The following is a 27608-nucleotide window of genomic DNA, read 5'->3' as shown; positions in this document are numbered from 1 at the left end:
AGATTGGGGGGGGGGATATATGCTAGACGACGGTGAGTGAGATCAGGGAATAGGGAAAGGTCAAGGAGAAGGAAACTGGTAAGAGAGGAGGGTGGACATGGGAGAAAGGGAAGAATGTGGGTTCTGTTGAGAGCCAGCAGGGACATGATGGGCGGAACGGCCTCCCTCGGTGCTGCAGACCAATGAAAGATCTCCGACTGTAACTCCCCCACAGACGCTGGCCGACCCGCTGTGTGTTTTTGCAGCACCGATTCCCCGCGGTGGTTCGGTGCCCGGGGGAGCGCGGTTCACTCGGCAGGTCCGCAGACACACAGCGCCCTCAACTCCCGTCTTCCTCCTCCAGCCCCCAAGTTTGTTCGGCAGCGAGACGCTTGACGGCGGGGCTGTGGGAGCGATGGCGCCGGCCGGCCCCTTTGTGTGGCTCGCAAAGCCAGCGCTGATGCCGGGAGGCTCTCAGCTCGCACACTGACTGACGAGAAGATGCAGTGACGCTGGCAGGCAGAGGCAGAGGCAGAGGCAGCGAGGGAGAGAGAGGCCACCGTGTCCGTCCTCAGGCCAGGAGAATGGCACGCAAGGAAATAACGGCGTCCGTGTTCGGTAGGAGAACGGCTACCGGCTCTCTGTGTCTCTGGGATGCTTTGTGGGGTCAAACAGGGGTTCTCTCTCTCTAACGGTACAGACTTTCCCCACTCGCCTTCACCGGCCCCACGTTTCCATCTTGCCCCCCTCCCCACCCCCGCTGTGTTTTTGTGTGTTGTGGCTTTCGTTGTGGAAGCGGTCGGAGGGCGATGTGGTCGGAGAAGAAAGAGCCCCCCCTCCCCATCCCTGCCCTCCCTGCGGAAGGAACTCGCGAGGTAAACAAGGAACTTCATCCATTTGCAGAGTGCAGACGACCCCCGCCGCTCTGCTCTCTCCGGGGACCGGTGAAGTTGGGTCGGTGTTATAGGGTTCTTGGCCGTGCCAACTTGTTCCCCGGCTGGGGGTCTTCGGCAGGTCGGGCAACTGTTGTGGAGAGAGAAAGGGGCTGAACGAGCCCGATTAGTCCCCAAGCATTACCTCCTCTTTCAGAATCCGGTTTAATATCAGTGGCGCCTGTGTGAAATCTGTAGTTTTGCTGCAGCAGTACATTGTAATACATAAAAATATAAATTATAACAAGTACAAAAAATAATTTAAGTAAGTGTGTTATAAGAAAGGAAAATAGTGAGGTGGTGTTCATTGTTTGTTCAGAAATCTGATGACAACGGGGAAGAAGCTGTTCCTGAAACGTTGAGTCTGTGTCTCCAGGCTCTTGCACCTATTCCTTGATGTAGTAACGACAAGAGGGCATGTCCTGAGTGATGAGGGCCCTTTTATGTTCTCACTGTCCGTGCCAGAGGCTTTCTTCTCTGATCATCCCATCCTGTTGTGGCATAGAGTTACTCAGTGAGACACTATCTCCAGTCTAGGGTGAGATAGTTTAGTGTGGGAATGTTAGGAGAACACGTTCTCCTTCCCAGCCCCAAAACTTACCTCTGACATCCCCCATATAATTTCCTCCAATTACCTCAAGATTGTGCCCACTTGTATTAGCCATTTCTGCCTCAGGAAAAAGTCTCTGGCTATCCACTCGATCTATGCCTCTCACCAGCTTGTACTCTTCTATCATGTCACCTCTTGGCCTCTTTCACTCCTAGCTCACTCAGCCTATCCTCAATAAGACAGGCCCTTTGATCCAGGCAGCATCCTGGTCAATCTCCTCTGCACCCTCTCCACATCCATCCAGTGAGGAGATGAACACAATGTTAAGAGAGATGTTTGAACAAGCAATGTGAAGAGGGAGTGTTCGAGGAGGAAAGGTTCAGGAAGGGATTACCGGAGGCTACTCATCCATTGCTCTTGGATCTCCAGCCCTGAGACTTGCATGATCATTATCATTATACTTTGTCACCAAACAATTGATACTAAAGCGTACACTCATCACATTGATATTTGTTTCTGCGCTTTGTGCTCCCTGAAGTTCAAATCGAAGTAAATATAATAAAAATTTAAATTATAAACCATAATTAGAAAAATAGAAAAGGAAAAGTAAGGTAGTGCAAGTCAGGTCCAGATATTTGGAAGGTACGGCCCAGATCCGAGTCAGGATCTGTTCAGCAGTCTTATCACAGTTGGAAAGAAGCTGTTCCCAAATCTGGCCGGACGAATCTTCATGCTCCTGAACCTTCTCCCGGAGGGAAGAGGGACAAAATGTGTGTTGGCTGGGTGGGTCTTGTCCTTGATTATCCTGGCAGCACTGCTCCGACAGCGTGTGGTGTAAAGTGAGTCCAAGGATGGAAGAGCAAACACGAGGAAATCTGCAGATGCTGGAAATTCAAACAACACACACAAAATGCTGGTAGAACACAGCAGGCCAGGCAGCATCTATAGGGAGAAGCGCTGTTGAAGTTTCGGGCCGAGACCTGACGAAGGGTCTCGGCCCGAAACTTCAACAGCGCTTCTCCCTATCGATGCTGCCTGGCCTGCTGTGTTCTACCAGCATTTTGTGTGTGTTGTTGTTCCAAGGATGGAAGATTGGTTTGTGTGATGTGTTGGGCTATGTTCACGATCTTCTGCAGCTTCTTCCAGTCTTGAACAGGACAACTTCCATACCAGGTTGTGATGCACCCTAGAAGAATGCTTTCATCAAGGAGGCTCAGCCGATCTCTGCCCTGAGGGAGAATGTTGGGGGTTCAAATGTACCCCAGGCTACTGTGGGAGGCGAGGGAGGAGATTGCTGAGCCTCTGGTGATGATCTTTGCATCATCAAAGGGGACGGGAGAAGTTCCGGAGGACTGGAGGGTTGCAGATGTTGTTCCCTTATTAAAGAAAGGTAGTAGAGATAGCCCAGAGAATTATAGACCAGTGAGTCTTACTTCAGTGGTTGGTAAGTTGATGGAGAAGATCCTGAGAGGCAGGATTTCTGAACATTTGGAGAGGCATAATGTGATTAGGAATAGTCAGCATGGCTTTGTCAAAGGCAGGTCGTGCCTTACGAGCCTGATTGAATTTTTTGAGGATGTGACTAAACACATTGATGAAGGAAGAGCAGTGGATGTGGTGCATATGTATTTTAGCAAGGCATTTGATAAGGTACCCCATGCAAGGCTTATTGAGAAAGTAAGGAGGCATGGGATCCAAAGGGGACATTGCTTTGTGGATCCAGAACTGGCTTGTCGATGAGTCATATTGTGCATGGAGGTCGGTCACCAGTGGCATGCCTCAGGGATCTGTTCTGGGACCCTTACTCTTCATGATTTTTATAAATGGTGAGGAATGAGGATGAGGAAGTGGAGAGATGGATTAGTAAATTTGCTGACACAAAGATTGGAGGTGTGGGTAGTGTGGAGGGCTGTCAGAGGTTATAGCAAGACATTGATAGGATGCAAAACTGGGCTGAGAAGTGGCAGTTGGAGTTCAACCCAGGTAAGTGTGAGGTTGTTCATTTTGGTAGGTCAAATGTGATGACAGAATATAGTATTAATGGTAAGACTCCTGCCAGCGTGGAGGATCAGAGGGATCTTGGGGGCCAAGTCCATAGGACACTCAAGGCTGCTGTACAGGTTGACTCTGTGGTTAAGAAAGCATACAGTGTATTGGCCTTCATCAATCATGGGATTGATTTTAAGAGCCAAGAGGTAATGTTGCAGTTGTATAGGACCCTGGTCAGACCCCTCTTGGATACTGTGCTCAGTTCTGGTCACCTCACTATAGGAAGGATATGGAAACCATAGAAAGGGTGCAGAAGATTTACAAGGATGTTGCCTGGATTGGGGAGCATGCCTTATGAGAATAGATTGAGTGAACTCGGCCTTTTCTCCTTGGAGCGAAGGAGGATGAGAGGTGACCTGATAGAGGTGTACAAAATAATGAGAGGCATTGATCATGTGGACAGTCAGAGGCTTTTCCCCAGGTCTGAAATGGCTAGCACAGTTTTAATGTGCTTGGAAGTAGGTACAGAGGAGATGTCAGGGGTAAGATTTTTATGCAGGGAGTGGTGAGTGTGTGGAATGGGCTACTTGTGATCGTGGTGGAGGTGGATGCGATATGGCCTTTTAAGTGACTCCTGGATAGTTACACAGAGCTTAGAAAAATAGAGGGCTATGGGTAATCCTAGGTAATTTCTCAGGAAAGGACATGTTCAGCACAGCTTTGTAGGTTTTCGATGTTTCAAATCCCACCCAGGATGTTGGAGCATCTTCAGAGACCTGGGCTTGATCCCAACCTCTGGCACTGTCTGTGTGGAGTTTGTATGTGATACATGGGTTTCTCCCACCTCCCAAATATGTGTGGATAGGTGGGTGAATTGGCTGCTGTAAATTGTCTCCAATGTGTGGGTGAGGGCTGGAATCTGGGGGGAGTTGACAGGAATCGGCATCAGGTTTATTATCATTGACGTATGTTGTGAAATTTGTGGCAGCAGTACATTGGAATACATACAATTAGCATAAGCTACAAAATGTATGAACAGTGCAAAAGATGAATAGTAAGGTAGTTTTCATGGCTTTCAGAAATCTGATGGTGGAGGGGAAGAAGCAGATTCTAAACTGTCGAGTGTGGGTCTTTAGCTCCTGATGGTTAAATTGGAATTGGGTTTAATATCACTGGCATACAGTATGTTGTGAAGTGTGTTGTTTTGTGGCAGCAGTACAGTGAGATGCACAGAAAACTAATGTTTTTATTTATTGAGATACAGCCTGGAATAGGCCCTCTGGCTCCTCGAGCCACACTGTTCAGCAACCCACCCAATTACAATGACCAATTAACCACAGCCTTTGGACTGTGGGAGGAAACCAGAGCACCTGGAGGAAACCCACACACAATGCGCTAGTGGCAGAAAATGAGCCTGGGACTCTGGGGCTGTAATGCATTGTGCTGACCACTATGCTCCTGTGTGGTTCGTAGACATCTTGCTATAAGGAAGAAAGCAGGTGACTTTTTAGAGGGGTTCAAGATGATAAGAGGCATAGATCAAGTGGATAGTCAGAGACTTTTGACATATTTAAGGTGGAGGTAAATTGGTGCTTGATTAGTCAGGGCATCAAAGTGTTTGGAAAGACCAGGAGAATGGGATTGAGACAGATAATAAATCGGCCATGATGGAATGGCAGAGCAGATTCCATGGGCCAAATGGCCTAATTCTGTTCCTGTGTCCGCTGTCATATGGACTTTTTCCTTAGGGTGGAAATGGCTGACATTAGGAGGAGTAATTTTAAGGTGATTGGAGGAAAGTACAGTGGGGATGTCAGAGTGGTGGGTGTGTGGAGTGTGCTGCGGGTGGTGGTAGAAGCAGGTACATTAGGGTAATTTAAGAGACCCTCAGGCATATGGGTGATAGAGAAATGTAGGGTTATGTGGGAGGGAAGGGTTAGACTGATCTTCGAGTAATTTAAAAGGCCAGCACAACATTGTGGGCTGAAGGGCTTGTAATGTGCTGTTATGTTCGATGATCTTTTGCCTTACGTTTGACTTCAGGATGGTGGTCAGGTAGGTGAAGTGCCTTAGGCAACAGTGCAATGTTGGAGTTTAACTTGAGAAGTGAAGTACAGGACCAATGTGGACTGTAGCTGAGCACGAGGGGAAGCGGAGGGAACAGGCAGACCCTGATACTGCTCTGGAATGCCAGGCCGGAGAGTCCAACTCAATCTGGTGAACCCCAGCTGATGCCAAGGTGGAGTTCCGAGTGGGGCAGTCATATCCCAGCAGTTGAGCGCTCTAAACCCATTGAATATTGAAAGGCCAGGATTGAGAAGAAGTAGAGAGGATGGTTCCTATGTTGGAGAGATCTAGAACCATAGGACACAGCTTTCGAGCAGATGAAACTTCTTTAGCTAGAGGGTGGTGAATCTGTGGAATTCATTGTCACGGAGAGCTGTGGAGGCCAAGTCATTGTGTATTTTTAGAGTGGATGTTGATAGGTACCCTAAAGATGTCAAGGAGAATGCAGGAGAGTGGGGTTGAGAGGGAAAATAAATCAGCCATGATGGAGTTGGAAGTCCCTGCTCTGTACTGTAATCTCTGTTCTGTGATAGTGTATTGAGGATGTGGACCCAAAGGGAGTGGCTGCAGTTGAGGGAGGATCAGGCCATGACCTAACAGAACAGTGGAGCAGGTTTGATGGGCTGTTACAGGTTTTGCCTGTCTTGGTGATTAGTTGGTTGGTAATATGCCAGCTGTACATCGCTGCTCTGGGAGTGAGATTATGTGAACAGAAACCCCGATCCATGCAAGACTGTTTAGTGATGGGTTTGAATGCAGCAAGGAAGGAGATTAAAAACAGAAGGTGCATTCAGAAGTGGGTATTAAACCGAACCTGGCCCTTCGCCCATCATCTGCTTGCTGACATCACCCATCCTTATACAGTGGGTTCTGGTTAATTGGGCCATCAGTTATTCGAGGCAGCCTCTTATTTGGGACAACTCTTAAAGAACAAGCACTAACTGAGAAAATAGCCAGGGATCCCGTAATTTATTTGGGACACTGTGCCACTTAATTGGGATAAAGGACTGTTTCTAGTCGTGACACCATGCTCCGTGTGTCGGTGTTCAAAACACGGTGATCTTTGTCATCGATTGTTGCTGAGAAATAAGCAGTAAGACAATTCAGAACTGTTGCTCACTGCAGTTTCAAGCATTCAGGCTTGGAGATGCCAGAAATGGCCATACTTTCTAAAATCAAAAGCTGTGTATGAGCCAGGAGGTACGTCATCTGCTGAAGGCTAGATCTGTGGCATTCAAGTCTGGTGACCCAGGCCTGGACCTGAAAACCAGGTACAATTTGTGGAGGGCTACTTCAAGGGTGAAGAGACAATCTTGAACGGGGTTGGAGGTGACATCGGATGAACGACAACTCTGGCAGGGTTTGCAAGACAGTACTTCCTACAAAGCGAAACCCAATAGCATGAATGGCAGTGATGCTTCACTACCAGATGAACTCAACGCCTTTTATGCCCGCTTTGAAAGGGAGTGAACCCTCACAAGGTGGAAGGGTACTCCCGATGGAGTACCTGGTAAGGCTCTGAAAACCTGTGCCAACCAACTGGCGGGAGTATTCAAGGACATTTTTAACCTCTCACTGCTATGGGCAGAAGTTCTCACATGCTTTAAAAAGGCAACAATTATGCCAGTGTCTAAGAAGAATAAAGTGAACTGCCTTAACCTGGTAGCACTCACGTTGACAGTGATGAAATGCTTTGAGAGATTGGTCATGACTAGACTGAACTCCTGCCTCAGCAAGGACCTGGATCCATTGCAAGTTGCCTATCTCCACAATAGGTCAATGGCAGATGCAATTTCAATAGTTCTCCATGTGGACTTAGACTACCTGGACAACACAAACACCTATGTCAGGATGCTGTTCATCAACTAAAGCTCAACATTTAACACCATCATTCCCACGACCCTGATCGAGAAGTTACAGAACCTATGTACATCCCTCTGCAATTGGATCCTCAGCTTTCTAACTGGCAGACCACAATCTGTGCGGATTGGTGATAATATCTCCTCCTCCCTGACGATCAACACTGGTGCACCTCGGCTGTGTGCTTAGCCCACTGCTCTACTCTCTCTACAACAATGACTGCACTCAATTTTGTGGACTTCAGGAAGGGTAAGATGAAGGAACACATACCAGTTCTCATGGAGGGATCAAAAGTGGAGAAAGTGAGTAGTTTCAAGTTCCTGGGTGTCAAGATCTCTGAGGATCTAACCTGGTCCCAACATATTGATGTAGTTATAAAGAAGGCAAAACAGCAACTATATTTCATTAGGAGTTTGAAGAGATTTGGAATGAAAACAAGATCGCTCAAAAACGTCTATAGATGTACTGTGGAGAGCATTCTGATATGCTGCATCACTATCTGGTAAGGGGGGAGGCTACTTCAGAGGGCCGAAAGAAACTGCACAGGGTTGTAAATTTAGTTGGCTCCATCTTGGGTACAAAGTACCCAGGATATTTTCAAGGAGCAGAGTCTCAGAAAGGCAGCATCCGCTATTAAGGACCCCCCCCCACCAGCCCTATGGCATGCCCTTTTCTCATTGTTATCATCAGGTAGGAGTAGGAGGTACAGAAGCCTGAAGACACACACTCAGTGATTCAGGAACGGCTTTTTCCCCTCTGCCATCTGATTTCTAAATGAATAATGAACCCCTGGACACAGCCTCACTTCTTAAATTATATATTATTTCTGTTTTTTAATTATTTTTAATCTATTCCTTATAGATATACTGTATTTGATTTACCCATTTATTTATTTATTCTATATTATCTATTGCATTGAACTGCTGCTGCTAAATTAACAAATTTCATGACTCATGTCAGTGATAATAAACCTGATTCTGATTCTGAGTGAAAATTAAACATCTTCACTACTTCAAGTTAGGAACCAGGAAGAATTTGAAGGTATCAGCAATCATCTTGAATGTGACAATGAAAATGAAGATTTGGAGAATGTATTGTATGAAGGCAGTCCATTATCTGCACTAGGTGTCTGCACCGATTTTGTTCATTTACAGTCAATCAAAAGATCTTGGCAGCGTACACTGGATGAATTCCTCTGTTGATAACTGTTAGGAACTAATACACAGTTTTATAGTACAGTAGTAGTATTGGTGCTGTTCTAATTTGTTCTGTATTTGATTTAAATACATAATTTGTTACACAGTTAAATGGTAGTTTGCCTTTTTGTTAATGCCTTTTTAACCATTTCCATGAAAGTTTGGCTAACTGGGGCAGCTGCTCAATTTCACCAAAATGTACTGGTTCCAATGTGTCCCAATTAGCTGGAATCCACTGCATATGGGGTCCAGAGGAGATTCACATGGATGATTCTGAGAATGAAAGGGTTAACATATGAAGAGCATTTGATAGCTTTAGAACTGTACTCACTGAGTTTAGAAGAATGATGGAGAGGGGTGGAAACTCATTAAAACCTACCGAACAGTGAAAGGCCTAGTTAGAGTGGATGTGGAGAGGATGTTTCTGATAGTGGAGGAGTCTAGGACCAGAAGGCACAGCTTCAATATAGGACATCCATTTAGAACAGAGATGAAGAGGAAATTCTTTAGACAGGGTAATGAATCTGTGGTGTTCATTGCCACAGATGCCTGTGAATGCCAAGTCACTGGGTATATTTAAAGTGGAGGTTGCCAGGTTCTTGATTAGGCAAAGGTTAGGAGGAGAGGGCAGGAGAATGGGGTTGAGTGGGATGATAAATCAGCCTTGATGGGATAGCAGAGCAGACTCGATGGGCCGAATGTCTTAGTTCTCCTGAGCTTCATATTCCTTGTTTGTCTGACTGTGTATTACAGTCACGTGTACTGCGATGCAGTGAAAAGCTTTGAAAGTTAAAGATTAGCTTTATTTGTCACATGTACATTGAAATGCGCTATTTGTGTCAATGACCAAAGTAGTCTGAGAATGTGCTGCTGGCCGCCTGCATTTGTTGCTGCCCTCCCAGCGATAGCATAGCGTGCTGACACCCTGCGTGCCGTGGCAGTGTAGCGGTTAGCACAAAGCTATCGGAGTTCAGAGTTCAATTCTGGAGGTGTCCGTAAAGAGTCTCTCTCTGTACGTCCTCCCATGGAATGCGTGGAATTCCTCCCTGTTTGCTCCCACCGTCCAAAGATGTACCGGATAATCTTACCTGTATGTCTGGAATGTGGGAGGGAACCAGAGGAAATCCACACGGTCAGGGGGAGAATGTGCAAAGTTCTTACAGACGGCAGTGGGAACTGAACCCTGATCAGTGATCGCTGCAGCTGTAAAGCCATTCCTCTTCCACTGTTTGTGTGCCGTCCAGATTGCTCGTGCCACGTGTACTGAGGTACAGTGAAAATCGTGTCTTGCCTTCTATTCATACTGGTCAGATCATTCCACAGTGCATTACATTGAGGCAGTTAAAAAAAAACAAAATGCAGAATCTTGTGTTTCAGTTACAGAGATAGTCCTGTGCAGGTAGGCAGAGACAAGTGCTCCATGAAAGTCATAAAAACAAGAGGTTTTGCGGACACAAAATGCTGGAGGAACTCAGCAGGCAGCATCTACGGAAATGAAAAAGCAGTCAACATTTCAGGCGGAGACCCTTCATCGGGACTGGAAAGGAAGGGGACAGAAGCTGGAATAAGAATTTGGGGGGGGGGGGAAGAGTACAAACTGGGAGGTGATAGGTGAGACCAGGTGAGGGGGAAGGTGGCTTGGTGGGGGAAGTGGAGAGTATTGCGGACAATTGTGGGCTCGTTATCTTAGAAAAGATGTGCTGGAATTGGAGAGGATGATTCCAGGAATGAAAGGGTTATTGTACGAGGAACATTTGATAGCTCTGGGCCTGCACTCACTGGACGTCAGCAGGATCGGGGGGATTCTCATTGAAACCTTTCAAATGTTGAAACTAGACAGTGTAGATGTGGAAAGGATGTTCTCCATGGTGGAAGAGGACAAGGAGAAGAGGGCACAGCCTCAGGATAGAGGGACGTCCATTCAAAGCAGAGATGCGGAGAAATTTCTTTAGCCAGAAGGTGCTAAATTTGTGGAAATTATTACCACATGCAGCTGGGGAAGCCAGGTCATTAGGTGTATTTAATGCAAAGCTTGATAGGTTCTTGATTGGACATGGCGTCAAAGGTTATGGGGAGAAGGCTGGGGAATGGGACTGAGGTGGGGAAAAAAGGATCAGATATGATTGAATGGTAGAGCAGACTCGATGGGCCAAATGGCCTAATTCTGGTCCCATGTCTTATGGCCTTATGGTCTTATCTGTCTCTGGGAAATTTTGTTTTCTTGAAGATGTCCAGTGGAGTTTTATGGCAACATGTAAGTTTATTTTCATTTATTCAGAGATACTCATGGCAACAGGCTTTTCCATCCCAACCAGTTAAGCTACTAGCACGTATGTCTTTGTAATGTGGGGAGAAACGAGAGCACCGGGAGAAAACCCATGTGGTGATGGTGAGAAGGTACAAATTCCTTGCAGGCGGTGGCAGGAATTGAGCCCAAGAAGCTGGAAATGAAACAGTGTTACACTAACCGCTGTGCTACTGTACCGCCCGGAGTTCCTGAAAGTTGGAGGAGGGGCCAAATAAGGGCTGGCAGAATCGTTTGTAGTCTGGGAGATTGGGAAGAACAGCACCTTTTCCCTTCAGTCACTTTGTCTTCTGTGCCCAGTGTTCCTCTGACAGAGGGTCTGAATGGTGTCCCTGTGCCTCCTTTCCTGTACATATCAGATGAGCAATGGCCCTGAATGCTAATGATTGCAGCAGCTTTCTCTGCTGAGTCTGCACTAACAGTGGCCCTTTGTCAATTCAAACGCAGATGTGTTGGATTCTCTCTGAACTTTCTAGAACAGATCCAAGTGACAAGCGTCAATTAATCGGAGGCTTTTGAATCTTTTGATTTTTCCCCTGCTGCACTTGGATGGGTAAAGTTAATCTGTCACGGACTCTGCAGTCTGAAGAAAGTTCTCCGAGCTAAAGCAGCAAAATGATTTAATTACGAAGCAGATGCTGGTGCAGTTTAGAGTGATAGGGGCTAATCGAAGAACGGGACTTACATCATTAGCTGAAGACTTTTATCAATATTAATGAACTAATCTCATGTCCCAGATGGCAGCAATTTATCAAAAAAAGTGTTGTCACACCTTGTAACACATTTTTTGATGTGGAATTGCTCTTCTGGCAACTATTTGGTCTTTTGATATCTCTCTCCTCCCTCAAATCCACCCTTTGATCAAACTGTCAGTCCCCTGCCCCTTAGTGTTACTGTTTGTACCTTCAGACAGTATGATATAGGAGCAAATTAGGCTATTTGGCCCATCGAGTTTGCTCTACCATTTCATCATGGCTGATCCGATTTTCCTTTCAGCCCCAATCTCCTGTTCCTCCCCGTATCCCTCCATGCCCTGACCAATCTTGAATCTCTGCTTTAAATATAGCCGATGACTTGGATGCCACAGATTCACCACTTGTATCAGTGTGCTGAGGTGGAGATACAAGTGCCTGGGAGTGAGTACAGGACACAGAACAGTACAGCTCAGTACAGGCCCTTCAGCCCACAATGTTGTGTCAACCTTCTAACCTACTCTAATATCAATCTAATCCTTCCCTCCCACATAAGCCTCCATTTTTCTGTCAACCATGTGCCTATCTAAGAGTCTCTGCTTCTGTCTCTACCACCACCCCAGGCAGGGCATTTCACACTCCCACCACTCACTGCCTTTTAAAAAAAACTACTTCTGACATCCCTCTATACTTTCCTCCAATCACATTAAATTCCCTCACACACCTGCCGACCCTCTCCCGCACACTCAATAGCCCGCCGCTCCACACCACCGACCACCACTACATCATTTCCCGTCAGTCACCCGATGTACAGACACTCCTGGGCCTAGCGTCACTTTATGGACCTACAATCAGTCAATGTATATAAACTGTGTTATGTACTTGACGGCACTCATCAACAACATGTATTTATATTTATTGTGATTTATTACACATGTGTACTGGAAATGATAATAAACAATCTTGAATCTTGAAAATTATGCTCTCTCGATCTAGCCAGGAAAAGTCCCTGGCTGTCGACTCAATCTTTGCCTCTTATCATCTTGTACACCGCTATCAAGTTAGGGGGCATTGTTTGAAGATGTGGATTAGGAGGCTCAGAGTGGAGATGAAGGGCATTTTTCTTTCCCTCCCCCCCCCCCCCCGAGGGGGTTGGAATCTGGAACTGACTGCCCAAGGGGTTGGAGGGGACAGAGTCTCTCACAACTTTGAAGAAATGTCGAGATGAGCACTTGAATCTCCAAAGCAACATCCACAAGATGCTGCAGGAACTCAGCAGGTCAGTCAGCCTCTATGATGGAGAATAAACAGTCGAGACCCTTCATCAGGATGGGAACGGAAGGGGGTAGATGCCAGAATAAGAAGGTGGGGGAGAGGAAGGAAGACTAGCTGGAAGGTAATTGGTCAAGCCATGTGATTAGGGGAGGGGTGAAGCAAGAAGCTGTGCTGTGACAGGTTGAAAGGGCAAAGGGCTGAAGAAGGAGGAATCTGATAGGACAGGAGAGTGGACCATGGGAGAAAGAGGAGGAGGAGGGGTGCCAGGGGGAGGTGAAGGCAGGTGAGGAGAAGAAGGAAGAGGCCAGAGTGGGAAAGTGAAGAAGAGGGAAGGGGAGGGGAGAGATTGCCAGAAGCTGGTGCAATTGATGTTCATGGCATCATGTTAGAGTCTACCTTTAATCTGTAAGGCAGAGCAGGGAGTGCCTGGGAATGGTTTTGGTTTAGCTGGGTGTCTGATGTATATGCATGGGCTTAGAGGGCTGATAGGCCTGTTTCTGTGACACTGTGTAAAAGTTCTTTGCTCTGGGTGGAAACTAGACAAAGGCCACTTTTACACCTCCATTGTAGACCCTCTAATTTTGGACAAGACATGTATGGGAGTTCAATAGCACATCTATGTGGAGCACTGTCTCAGAAAAGCAATAGCCATCACTGAGGACCCCCGCTATTAGGCAATGCTTTCTTCACACTACTGCCATCAGGAGCCTCAGGACCCACACCGCCAGGTTCAGGGACAGTCATTACCCCTCAACCATCAGGAAGAAGGTACTGGAGCCTCAGGACCCACACCACCAGGTTCAGGGACAGTCACTACCCTTCAACCATCAGGAAGAAGGTACTGGAGCCTCAGGACCCACACCGCCAGGTTCAGGGATTGTCACTACCCCTCAACCATCAGGAAGAAGGTACTGGAGCCTCAGGACCCACACCGCCAGGTTCAGGGACAGTCACTACCCCTCAACCATCAGGCTCCTGAACCAGAGGGGATAATGTCACTCACCTTCACTCACCCTATCACTGAACTGTTCCCACAACCTATGGACTCATTTTCAAGGATTCTTCATCTCATGTTCTCGATATTTAATGTTTTTTTTAATTCATTTCTTTTTACTGTGAATGCCTGCCAAAATGAATGTCAGGGTTCTATATGGACGGACACACACACACACACACACACACACACACACACTTTGATATTAAATTTACTTTGAGCTTTAGGAGCTCTCCAGGGGTCACAGTGGAAACAGACCCTTTGGCCCAAAACATTTATGCTGACCCACTTGCCTGCAGTTGCTCTGTACCCTTTAATTCCTTACTTATGTAAGTGTCAGAATCAGTATCAGACATGTGTTGTGAAAATTGTTTTGCAGCAGCATCTATGGTTAAACGACGTTTCGGGCCGAAACCTTTCATCACTACCTCCTTCCATAGATGCTGTCTGGCCTGCTGAGTTCGGCCAGCATTTTGTGTTTATATATACTGAGGTGGTGTTTATGGGTTCAGTGTCCATTCAGAAAAGGATGGCGGAGAGGAAGATGCTGTTCTTGAAACATTGAATGTGTCTCAGGCTCCTGTACCTCCTCCATGATGGTAGCAATGAGAAGAGGGCATGTCCTGGGTGATGGGGGTCCTTAATGATGGATGCTGCCTTTTTGAGGCATGGGCTTTTGAAGGTGTCTTCGATGCTGAGGAGGCTAGTGCCCATGATAGAGCACAAATCCCTCTTACGCATAGTGACCGTGTCTGATTCCACCTACTCTGGCAGTGAGTTCCAGATATTACAAAAAAAATTACCACTGACATCCCTCCTCCCTCTCATTTTAAACCTGTACCCCTTTGCTTTCCCACTGCATGACTCTCTCCTCTTGTGTCAGGACAATGGCCAGTGGTTCAAGCTGACAGGACGGTAGTCTTTTTCCGAGGAAAGGGGTGCTAAAATATAAGGGCAGGGTTTAACATTAGAGGTGAGAGATTTAAAAGGGACACCGGGAGCAGGTTCTTCACACAAAGGAATGAGCTGCCAGGTGCTGTGGCTGAGGGGGGCACATTAGCAAAATTTCTTTATTTATGTAAAGATACAGTGCCCTTCTGCCCTTTGGTACAGGCCCTTCTGACCTTCTGAACTGTGCTGCCCAGCAACCCACCTATTTAACTCTAGGCTAATCACAGGATCATTTACAATGACCAATTAACTCATTAACTTCCCCACTGCCATCAGGTTTGTCAATGGGCATTGAACCCATGAATACCAGCCAGCTCACTAGTATTTTTTTCTCTTTTTGCTCTACTTATTTAATATATATGTTATATATGATATATATATATTTACTGAAATTTACAGTGTTTATTCTGTATTGCAACATAGTGCTGCTGCATAACAACACATTTCATGACATATGCTGGTGATGCTTCTGATTCTGAACTGTCGTTAGACTGTGGGAGGAAACCGGAACACCAGGAGGAAACCCTGGAAGGAACATGCTTACAGAGGATGCCGGAACTGAACTCTGAACTCCAATGGCTGGAGCTGTAAAATCCCACATCACAGCTGAATTTACCGGTGAACTAGTTGCTGTTTGTGGGATCTTGCTGTGCAGCTGCTCCTCCACCCTCCCCCAGTTGATTGTGGGCTTCAGGAAAGGGAAATCGAGGGAAACAGACCAGTTCTCTTCGAGGTGCAAACTGAAGTCCACAATCAATTCTTTGGTCTTACTGATTTTGAGTTGGTCTGACAGTACTCGATCAGATTTTCTTTCTTACTCCTGTATGCCTTCTCATTAGCGTTTAAAATCTGTACTCCACAGCTGTGTTTCTACCACTATGGCACAATAAGCTTGGGGTGTTGACGGTGGGATGGGGGTGAGTGGTTGGTGTGAACACAGATAGTACCTGGTTTTGGAGATCTGCCTACACGAGAATGCTTGAATGTTTCCTGAACAGGAAACTAGTGTTTGGCAGAAAGCTGACCTGCCTAGACACTGATGAAAATATCTGGGTCTGTAGGCTGAGAATAGGAACACATTCCAAGTGCATCTTGTCTGTTAGTGTCCAGCGTATGGCAGGTGTGAAGATTGACTCATCACTGTTGCCAGAAATAGGTTCGAGCAAAGGCAGCTGCCAGGCTATCCTCTGCAGCTTCTATTTTGACCTGATAAAAAATGGCAGCTTTATCAAGAACTGAACAGGGTGTGGTTAATCATAAAGAGGCATTTCTGCCTATCATGTCCCTACTGACTCTCTGCATCCCCAAATACCCTCTCCCAGCTTCTCCCCTATGCAACCCCCTGTTGTTACCACAGTTTCCAAAACACTACAGTAGAGTTCGAGGTGTCAGAGTTCAGAGTTCAATCCCTGTGTCCTCTGGAAGAAGCCTTTCCATTCTCTATGTGGGGGTCTTGAGTTTTCTCCGGGTGCTCCGGTCTTTGTAAATTGTCCTGAGTTAGGCCAGGGTTGAATAGGGCTGTGTGGCTTGGAGAGCTGGAAGGGCCTGTTCGTGGGTATATCTCTGGTTCCACCACTTCCCCAGCACGGAATGAAAATCAGGAGCAAATGAGGATGCTGGAAATCTAAAACTAAAAAAAGCCAGGATATGCTGGAAAGAGACAGCAAGTCAGGCAACATCTGTGGCGAACAACAGGGAATGATGTTGGTCAAAGACACTTCATTAGAACTCATCAGAGCCTTTACTTACCTCTGTCCATCACCCCCACTGGGGCATAGGATACCAACAACAGATCACCACAGTCCCCTGTCCATCACCCCCACTGGGGCATGGGATACCAACAACAGATCACCACAGTCCCCTGTCCATCACCCCCACTGGGGCATGGGATACCAACAACAGATCACCACAGTCCCCTGTCCATCACCCCCACTGGGGCATGGGATACCAACAACAGATCACCACAGTCCCCTGTCCATCACCCCCACTGGGGCATGGGATACCAATAACAGATCACCACAGTCCCCTGTCCATCACCCCCACTGGGGCATGGGATACCAACAACAGATCACCACAGTCCCCTGTCCATCACCCCCACTGGGGCATGGGATACCAACAACAGATCACCACAGTCCCCTGTCCATCACCCCCACTGGGGCATGGGATACCAACAACAGATCACCATAGTCCCCTGTCCATCACCCCCACTGGGGCATGGGATACCAACAACAGATCACCACAGTCCCCTGTCCATCACCCCCACTGGGGCATGGGATACCAATAACAGATCACCACAGTCCCCTGTCCATCACCCCCACTGGGGCATGGGATACCAACAACAGATCACCACAGTCCCCTGTCCATCACCCCCACTGGGGCATGGGATACCAACAACAGATCACCACAGTCCCCTGTCCATCACCCCCACTGGGGCATGGGATACCAACAACAGATCACCATAGTCCCCTGTCCATCACCCCCACTGGGGCATGGGATACCAACAACAGATCACCACAGTCCCCTGTCCATCACCCCCACTGGGGCATGGAATATCAACAACAGATCACCACAGTCCCCTGTCCATCACCTCCACTGGGGCATGGGATACCAACAACAGATCACCACAGTCCCCTGTCCATCACCCCCACTGGGGCATGGGATACCAACAACAGATCACCACAGTCCCCTGTCCATCACCCCCACTGGGGCATGGGATACCAACAACAGATCACCACAGTCCCCTGTCCTGAGCCAGTTTTTCAAGTTATCCCGAGGTGTAGTCCCATTTTCTTGGCGATGATCCGTCCTTTCCCTGGAACAAAGTCTCTGGAGTTTCTGTAGCTCTGGGATTTTACAGGATGGTGTTGCTAGCCCCATGGTCAACCCTCCTCCTCTTGTATTAGGGCTTGGGATTGTCCGTGGTGGAGTTATTGGAACCTTTCACATTTCTTCTTGCAACTTGTTCCATCCACTCACCATTCCCTACGTGGAAAACCTTGCCCCACAGGTCCCATTTAAATCTTCCCCCTCTCACCTTCAACTTCTGCCACTAATTTGGACTCCCCTACCCTGGGATAAGATGGTGATATTCACTCTAAAATGTCTCATAATCTTATAAACCTCAATTAGACCCTATGTTTCATTGAGAGCAAACCCACCTGACACTCTCACCCTTCTCTCCATTATGCCATAAGACATAGAAGATTAGGCCATTCAGCCCATCGTCTGCTCTGCCATTCCATCATGACTGATTTATTATCCCCCTCAACCCCATTCTTTTGCCTTCTCCCTGTATCATTTAACAGTCTTACAAATCAAGAATCTATTAACCACCACCTTAAATATACCCAATGAATGAGGCTGTAGAGCAGAAGAACATTTGCTGGTGATATTAAACCTGATTCTGACTCCTCTGGCTAAAGAAATTTCTCTTCATCTTTGCTCTAAAGGGATATTCCTCTATTCTGAGGATGTGCCTTCTGGTTCTTGACTCTCCCACTACAGGAAAAATCCTCTCCACATCCACTCTATCTAGGCCTTTCAATATTCGATAGGTTTCAATGAGATCCCTCCTCATTCTTCTAAACTACAATGAGAACAGGCCAAGAGCCAACAAAAACTCTCTTGTAACTAAAGCCTTCTTTTGGTGAATCTCTTCTGATTTCTCTCTGTTGCTACGCCTTCCTTCCTATAACGCAGTAACCACACTGTACATAGCCCTCCAACCGTGGCCTGACTAATGTTTTGTGTCTTTGGAATGGCAGGATCTGATGAGAGATAATTATAGAGTCATAGAAAAGTGCGGGACAGGAACAGGCCTTTTCAATTGCCTACTGCCTGCTGGTCCATTTAAACTGCCTACTCCCATTGACCCGCACCAGGACTATTCCCCCACCATCCATGTACCTCTCCAAACTTCTCTTAGACATGGCATCGTCAGCTTCTTGTGTAGGGGAAATCCTGTATTACTAATTTGATGAGCAAACACAAGGAAACCTGCAGATGCTGGAAATTCAAACAACACACACAAAATGCTGGTGGAACACAGCAGGTCAGGGTCTCGGCCCGAAACGTCGACAGCGCTTCTCCCTATCGATGCTGCCTGGCCTGCTGTGTTCCACCAGCATTTTGTGCGTGTTGTTACTAATTTGATTGAGTTTTTGAGGAGGTAACTAACAAGGCTGATGTGGACTTGAAGGACCTGTTTCTGTTTAGTGGAGGATTCATTACACAGGGTCACAGGAGACTGCGGAGGGTTGTAAACACAGCCAGTTCCATTACGACACAACCCTCCCCACTATCGTTATCTTCCAGAGGTGATGCCTCAAGAAGGCAGTACCCATCACAAGGGACACTCACCACCCAGGACACGCCCGCTTCTCGTTGCTACCATCAGAGGGGAGGTACAGGAGCTTGAAGACACACACTCAATGTTCTAGGAACAGCTTCTTCCCCACTGCCATCAGATTTCCGAACGGACAATGACTCCATGAACACTAGCTCACTATTCCTCTTTTGTATAGGTGTAGGGCTGTGTAGGCCGCGTTACAGCAAGGACGGGGTACCAACTCACTGATCTATTTTTATTATAACCTGTTGTACTTTTTAAAGTCTGCTGTGACTGCTGCCACAAAACAACATATTTGAAAACTTATATTGGTGACAATTGACCTGAGTCTGATCTTTGCGATCCTCATTATCCCAGAATACCATTAGCAGTGTGGCAGTTAGCATCAGCTCGGGCCACTCTGAAGTTCAGAGTTCAATTCTGCTGCCGTTCTGTCTGGAGTTCTCTATGTCCTCCCTGTGGAATGTGTGGGTTTCCTCCAGCTGCTCTCGGATCCTCCCACAGTCCAAAGACATACTGGTGAGAAGATTAATTGGCTGTTGTAAATTGTTCCACGATTAGGTTGGTGTTAATCAGGGTTACCGGTGTGGTGCGGCTCGAAGGGCCAGAAAGGCCCAGTATGTGCAGCACTGTGAAATCGAAACACAGAAAAGCTGCAGCACAATACAGGCCCTTCGACTCACAAAGCTGTGCTGAACCTGTGCTTACCTTAGAACTACCTAGGCTTGCCCATAGCCCTCTAAGCTCCATGTACCTATCCAAAATTCTTTTAAAATACCCTATCGCATCTGCCTCCACCACTGTCGCTGGCAGCCCATTCCACACACTCACCACTCTCTGAGTAAAAAATGTACCCCTGACATCTCCTCTGTACCTACTCCCCAGCACCTTAAAATGATGCCCTCTTGCACTAGCCAATTCAGCCCTGGGAAAAAGCCTCTGACTATCCACACAATCAATGCCCCTTATTATCTTGTACACCTCTATCAGGTCACCTCTCATCCTCTGTTGCTCCAAGGAGAAAAGGCCGAGTTCACTCAACCTATTCTCATAAGGCATGCTCCTCAATCCAGGCAACATCCTTGTAAATCTCCTCTGCACCCTTTCTATGGCTTCCACATCCTTCCTGTAGTGAGGCGACCAGAACTGAGCACAGTACTCCAAGTGGGGTCTGACCAGGGTCCTATGTAGCTGCAGCATTACCTCTTGGCTCTTAAACTCATTCTCATGATTGATGAAGGCCAGTGCACTGTACACCTTCTTAACCACAGAGACAACTTGCGCGGCAGCTTTGAGCGTCCTATGGACTTGGACCCCAAGATCCCTCTGATCCTCCACACTGCCAAGAGTCTTACCATTAATACTATATTCTGCCATCATATTTGACCTACCAAAATGAACCACTTCACACTCATCTGGGTTGAACTCCATCTGCCACTTCTCAGCCCAGTTTTGAATCCTATCAATATCCCACTGTAACCTCTGACAGCCCTCCACACTATCCACAACTCCCCCAACCTTTGTGTCATCAGCAAATTTACTAACCCATCCCTCCACTTCCTCATCCATGTCATTTATAAAAATCACAAAGAGTAGGGATCCCAGAACAGATCCCTGAGGCACTCCACTGGTCACCGACCTCCATGCAGAATATGACCCGTCTACAACCACTCTTTGCCTTCTGTGGGCAGGTCAGTTCCGGATCCACAAAGCAATTTTCTCTTGGATCCCAAGACTTTCTCAATAAGTCTTGCATGGAGTACTTTATCAATGCCATGCTGAAATCCATATACACTACATCTACGGCTCTACCTTCATCAATGTGTTTAGTCACATCCTCAAAAAATTCAATCAGGCTTGTAAGGCACGACCTGCCTTTGACAAAGTCATGCTGACTATTCCTAGTCATATTATGCCTCTCCACATGTTCGTAAATCCTGCCTCTCAGGATCTTCTCCATCAACTTACCAACCACTGAAGTAAGACAAAAGTAAAAAAGAAATAAATAAAAGAATAACTAGTTTTCTGGAGGATATTGATTTGTGTGGACTAGTTCAGTTTAATTACTAGTTTAATGAATTTGGCTCAATGTTGTGGGCTGTTCCTGTGCTGGGCTGTTCTGTGTATGTGACTGTCCTTTTGTAGTTGACATGGGTATCTTCATAGACACAACAAACTCTGCAGATGTTGGAAATCCAGAGCAACACACACAAAATGTTGAAGGAACTCAGCAGGTCAGGCAGCATCTATGCAGAGGAATAAACAGTTGGTGTTTCAGGACAAGACCTTTCTCTTCTGCTTCAGATCAATCCGGAAATATCGACTGTTGATTACTTTCCACAGATGCTGCCCGACTTGCAGTGTTCCTCCAGCACTTTGTGTGTAACTTCGGCTGGTTTCAGAGAAAGTGATTTATTCTACAATCGATGAGGTAAGTCAGAGCAGTGAAAAGGACTGTGGTAATTGAAAGGACATTTAACAGGGGTTAAATCTCCAGTTGACAACATGTGTTTAACATCAGGATCTCAGTACAGTAAGGGGCCTCTTCAAGTCATTAATAGCTAAACAGAGGCTGCCAATAAAAAATTTCCATTAAGATGTGAGCTCAGCTTCTCTTGGGAAAGATTCCTAACCTTTGGAAGCACTGTAGCCACTGAGCAAACATAGAACATATGTGGAACATAGAGCAGTACAGTTTCTTCAGCCCACGATTTGTGCCGCCAACCCTTTAACCTACTGCAAGTCAATCTAAGCTTTCCCTCCCACATAGCCTTCCATTTTTCTATCATCCAAGCGCCTGTCAAAAAGTTTCTCAAATATTCTGAATATATTTGCCTCCACCACCGCTGCTGGCAGAGTGTTCCATACCCCACCACTCTGTGTGTGTGTAAAAAAAAAGAGCTCCCTCCTGACTCTTTCCTCCTATCATCTGAAAAGTATGCACCTTCGTATCAGCCAGTTCTGCCATGGGAAGAAGTCTGTCCGTCTTGCTCGGAGAAGTCCCCCTCTGTACCCAGGGACAGCTGGGCACCAACGTATCCTTGGAAAAGGGGCAGGCAGTCGGCCCTGGCACAGCCCTCAACTTTCCGCCACCTAGACCAGTGAATGGTCATCTCTGCCACACCCACCAGGAGGTTCTCCTTGCGATCCACGCCCTTCCGAGCTGGGTGCCCGCATACGAGGAGTGCGGGACTAAAGTGCAGCCAGAACCTCAGTAGCAGCCCCCTGAGAAGCTCAAACGGTGGCTGCAAGCTCTCACGTTCTGTGTATGTGTGGTATGACGACTCCTCCCGGCCGCAGAATGGACAGGAGGACGGGTGTCAGTGAACCTGCTCAGAAATCTGTTTCTGTGGTACTGCAGGAATCAACACCCTCCACCCCAGGTGCCCAATGTACAGGGAAGCACCCCTGTGTAAAGGGATTTCCACTGGGGACCCCCTCCGCTGCCAGACGGTAGCACGGACCGCCAAGGTGAGGTCTCCCGAGGCCTGGGTCCGATGAGCGCTTCCAGGTAATCCTGGGAAAATCCTCCCACAGACCCCTGCATGCGTTCTTGCTGCACGGTTCTGGTGAGGACAGAGCCCCGTAAGGGGAATGAGCTTCCACAACAATTCCTCCCAGATCAGTGATGGAGGAGCAATTCTCTGCTTGTGGACACCTCTGCCTTTCGAGAGAGAGTAGAAGAGGGGTGAGGCGAGGTCCAGATCCTGCAGCACCTGGACCCGCGACCTCACGGAGGCACCTCGGGACCTCTCAAGCTGCAGGTGCCTCAGCGCCTCCTCCTACCTCCGGTACTCATCCCGGAGGGGCTGGTCCCCATTGGTCAGACCTAGCTGGGACTCCAAGTTGACCAGCTCCTTCTCGAGCCGATCGATCCTGGACATCCGCTGCCTGGATAGGGGAGCGTGCCGATGAGAACAAATTGAGTGAACTCGGCTTTTCTCCTTGGAGCGACGGAGGATGAGAGGTAACCTGATAGAGGTGTATAAGATGATGAGGGGCATTGATCATGTAGTCAGAGGCTTTTTCCCAGGGCTGAAATGGCTAACATGAGGGGGCATAGTTTTAAGGTGCTTGGAAATAGCTACAGAAGGGATGTTGGGGGAAGTTTTTCACACAGAGAGTGGTGTGTGCATGGAATGTACTGTCGGTGACGGTGGTGGAAGCGGATACGATAGGGTCTTTTAAGAGCTTAGAAAAATCGAGGGCTATGCAGTTGGGAAACTCTAGGTGGTTTCTAGAGCAGATTACACAGTCAGCACAGTATTGTGGGCCAAAGAGCCTGTAATGTGCGGTAGATTTCTATGTTAGTGATCGACCTGCGAGCATATTCCTGGCAGGACTGTCAGGGGTGAGCCTTGCCCACATCCCACCAGAGCCTCAGGAAGGGGAAACTCCTCTGCTCTCCCGCCAGGACTCCCAGAACAGCCGGAATGAATCCCGGAACCTTCCGTCCTCCAGCATTGAAATGCCAGTACGCGGACCCCACCCATGCGGTGACCCCACCCACACCCGGTGGTCTGAGCAGGCAGCCGGCCGAACGGAGGCGGCTGACACCATAGAGATGTAGAGCTGGTCGAGCCGCGAGCCCCCACCCCCTCTGTATCTCCTTGAGAAAGCACAGAGGTCAGGGTGAAGGCTCCGCCAGATATCGACCGAGGACTCGACCAACCCCCGGAACTTCCTCACCGATGCTCGAATACTCTGAGGAGCGGTGCGGTCCCGCTCCTCGAGGGCGCAACTGAAAACACCCCCAGGATAAAGCACTTGCTATGATCTGTGGACCCCAGCAATGCTGACTCCTCTGGGAAAAGGCACACCCGCATTGGGCTGGGCTCACGGGCGTACATGTTTACAAAATGTATTGGCAAGTCAACAGGGTGAAGCAGGCGGCCTGGCACAAGTTCCTGAGCCTTTGTATTTCCGGCTGGGAAGTGGAGCTGAGGTGACTCATCCCTCGCCACTCCAGGAGCTAGGGGGATTCATCTCCTGGAAAGGTGTGGGTATCCTGCAGGAAGGTCACTACATATCTCATGTCCCGGAGGACAGAGAGATGATGGGACCTGTGGAGAGCCCCCTACCACCGTTGATGTTAAGGGTCGCAACACTGAACTCCATGACGCAGCTTATTGAGACCCCTCGCCAGAGCCCCTAGGGAAAGGAGCAGAGCTCTCCTTCGAGCCCTCTCCCGCCTTCACCCAACGACCCTTCTCCAGAGGCTCCGAGTGTCTCTTAATCTGCCGCCTCTCCTCACGAGTCACCTCAGCTCCCCTCCCCTTCTTTTGGAGGATTGTGCAGATAAACTGAATGACCTGACCAGTGACCAGTGATCAGTGGCCAATTGGGCCTTGAAAGGTTTCCTCCAGTAGTCCCTCAGGAACCGCCAGATCCCCTCCAGAGAGACGGGCATCTCACATCTGCCATCTTGGCTTCACGTCTGCCATCTTGGCTTCAGAAGAGTCCCCTTCTTCCCCCTCACTGATTCCCATGCTCTCATCACTCCCAAGCAGACATCATCTGCGTCAGACGTGACCACTTCACCCCTCACCCGAACGGGAGACCTGACTACGGGCTCTACCCCATTCCCAGGACCAGTGACGGGGGAGGCCCTGCCACCCCTGGGTGCAGAATTCCTCCCACATCCTGGATACGAGCTTGCTGGGCAATTCCATCTCCACACCCTTGTCACCTTCCCCGGAAACAGCACTAGGAGAGTCCCCAGCCTACTCACCCCTGGGGACACACTCCATTAGATTAGCTGCATGGGATGGCAATCCAGTGTTGCTCCAGTTCCCCTCGTGGACTAAACCCTCCTCGGCAGGGCACGGCCTCAATTGAAGCCGCAATCTGGGAAACCAATCCCACAGGCGACCCCTGTTCTACAGGGCTTTGCCCCTCCCCAGGGAATACACCCTCCATACTCAGTATCATACCAGGCCACGACCACCTCCTCACACGGCCCCTCTAAAGTGATGTCACTCACCAGCCCGGGGGACACATGTTCAGGAGATGTCTCCCCAGCAGAGGGCCCCTGTATGACAGGGCAATCATCCAGCTCGGAGGGAATACAATCTGCACATACAGTCTTCACTGGGGTAAATCCTCCTCCTCTTCTTGAGGTTCCTGGGCCCCAGTCGGGACAAATCCCTCTGCTGGTTCAGGCTGCAGATATGCTGAGGCACCCTGACCTCCATCACAGAGACAATCTCAGCCTCCAGCACTACCCGTCCCCCACAAACTTCCCCAGGCTCTTGCTGGATTTCAGAGCACGGACCCTGCAGACTCGGTCCAGCAGCATCGGCCTGCTCCTTCTGCGGGGGAGAAGCCTTCAGATGCTAATTCTTCTTTCTCATCTTCCTGAACTCACCCCTCACCGTCACTTGGCCCCTGTCCAACCTTGACCTGCGCTTTCGGGGGCGAGGGTGATGGGGAGTGGCAGCAGGAGGGATTTAGCAGGGGAAGGCCCACTGGTATCACCCTGTACCTCCGAGGCAGAGTTGGCAGCCTGATTCTTTGGGCAATTGTTCCAAATATGCCCAAACTCCTTACAGGCATGGCACACCAGATAGTGAGTTCTGACACTGTGAACCTCTCTCAGTACAGACCCTCTTTCAGTACCACCCCTCCCACAGAGTGATCCTCCCTCAGTGTCACCCCTCCCACACTGTGATACTCCATCAGTACCACCCCTCTCACAGTGTGACTCTCCCTCTGTACCACCCCTCCCACAGTGTGACCCTCCCTCAGTACCACCCCTCCCACAGTGTGATCCTCCCTCAGTACCAACCCTCCCACAGTGTGACTCTCCATCAGTACCACCCCTCCCACAGTGTGACCCTCTCTCAGTACCACCCCTCCCACAGTGTGACCCTCTCTCAGTACCGCCCCTCCCACAGTGTGCTCCTCCCTCAGTACCACCCCTCCCACAGTGTGATTCTCCCTCAGTATCACCCCTCCCACAGTGTGACCCTCCCTCAGTAACACCCCTCCGATAGTGTGACTCTCCCTCAGTGCCACCCTCCCACAGTGTGACCCACCCTCAGTACCACCCCTCCCACCGTTTGACCGTCCCTCTGTACCACCGCTCCTACAGTGTGACCCTCCTTCAGTACCACCCCTCCCACAGTGTGACTCTCCCTCAGTACCACCCCTCCCACAGTGTGACCCTCCCTCAATACCACCACTCCCACAGTGTGACCCTCCCTCAGTACCACCCCTCCCACAGAGTGACACTCCCTCAGTACCACCCCTCCCACCATTTGACCCTCTCTCGGTACCACCCCTCCCACAGTGTGCTCCTCCCTCAGTACCACCCCTCCCACAGTGTGATTCTCCATCAGTACCACCCCTCCCACAGTGTGACCGTCCCTCAGTACCAACCCTCCCACAGTGTGACTCTCCATCAGTACCACCCCTCCCACAGTGTGATCTTCTCTCAGTACCGCCCCTCCCACAGTGTGCTCCTCCCTCAGTACCACCCCTCCCACAGTGTGATTCTCCATCAGTACCATCCCTCCCACAGTGTGACCCTCCCTCAGTATCACCCCTCCCACAGTGTGACCCTCCCTCAGTACCATCCCTCCCACAGTGTGACCCTCCCTCAGTACCACCCCTCCCACAGTGTGATCCTCCCTCAGTACCACCCCTCCCACAGTGTGATTCTCCATCAGTACCACCCCTCCCCCAGTGTGACCCTCCCTCAGTACCACCCCTCCCACAGTGTGATCCTCCCTCAGTACCACCCCTCCCACAGTGTGACCCTCCCTCAGTAAAACCCCTCCGATAGTGTGACTCTCCCTCAGCACCACCCCTCCCACAGTGTGACCCTCCCTCAGTAACACCCCTCCGATAGTGTGACTCTCCCTCAGCACCACCCCTCCCACAGTGTGATTCTCCATCAGTACCACCCCTCCCACAGCGTGACCCTCCCTCAGTACCACCCCTCCCACAGTGTGACCCTCCCTCAGTACCACCCCTCCCACCGTTTGAGCCTCCCTCTGTACCACCCCTCCCACAGTGCGACTCTCCCTCTGTACCACCCCTCCCACCTTTTGACTCTCCCTCAGTACCACCCCTCCCACAGTGTGACCGTCCCTCTGTACCACCCCTCCCACAGTGTGACCCTCCCTCAGTACCACCCCTCCAACAGTATGATCCTCCCTCAGTACCACCCCTCCCACAGTGTGACCCTCCCTCAGTACCACCCCTCCCACAATGTGACCCTCCCTCAGTACCACCCCTCCCACCATTTGACCCTCCCTCGGTACCACCCCTCCCACAGTGTGACCCTCCCTCAGTACCACCCCTCCCACAGTGTGACCCACCCTCTGTACCTCCCCTCCCACAGTGTGACTCTCCCTCAGTACCACCCCTCCCACAGTGTGACCCTCCCTCAGTACCACCCCTCCCACAGTGTGACCCACCCTCTGTACCTCCCCTCCCACAGTGTGACCCTCCCTCAGTACCACCC

At 49.0% G+C, this 27608-nt stretch overlaps 1 protein-coding gene across 1 annotated transcript in view; it reads left to right on the top strand.

Moving 5' to 3' along the window:
• The first annotated feature begins 218 nt into the window (after window positions 1-218).
• Window positions 219-27608, top strand: part of LOC132401658 (choline transporter-like protein 5) — a 201084-nt gene continuing 173694 nt past the window's right edge. The window contains exon 1 of the mRNA XM_059983694.1: window positions 219-597. Coding sequence (XP_059839677.1) covers window positions 564-597 — 34 coding nt within the window. The 5' untranslated portion in view covers window positions 219-563. The remainder of the gene's footprint in view (window positions 598-27608) is intronic.

Source organism: Hypanus sabinus, chromosome 11, assembly GCF_030144855.1.
Source record: "Hypanus sabinus isolate sHypSab1 chromosome 11, sHypSab1.hap1, whole genome shotgun sequence".
Taxonomy (NCBI): domain Eukaryota; kingdom Metazoa; phylum Chordata; class Chondrichthyes; order Myliobatiformes; family Dasyatidae; genus Hypanus; species Hypanus sabinus.
Note: the sequence above shows the minus strand (reverse complement) of the source record. Positions and strands in the feature narration are given on the sequence as shown.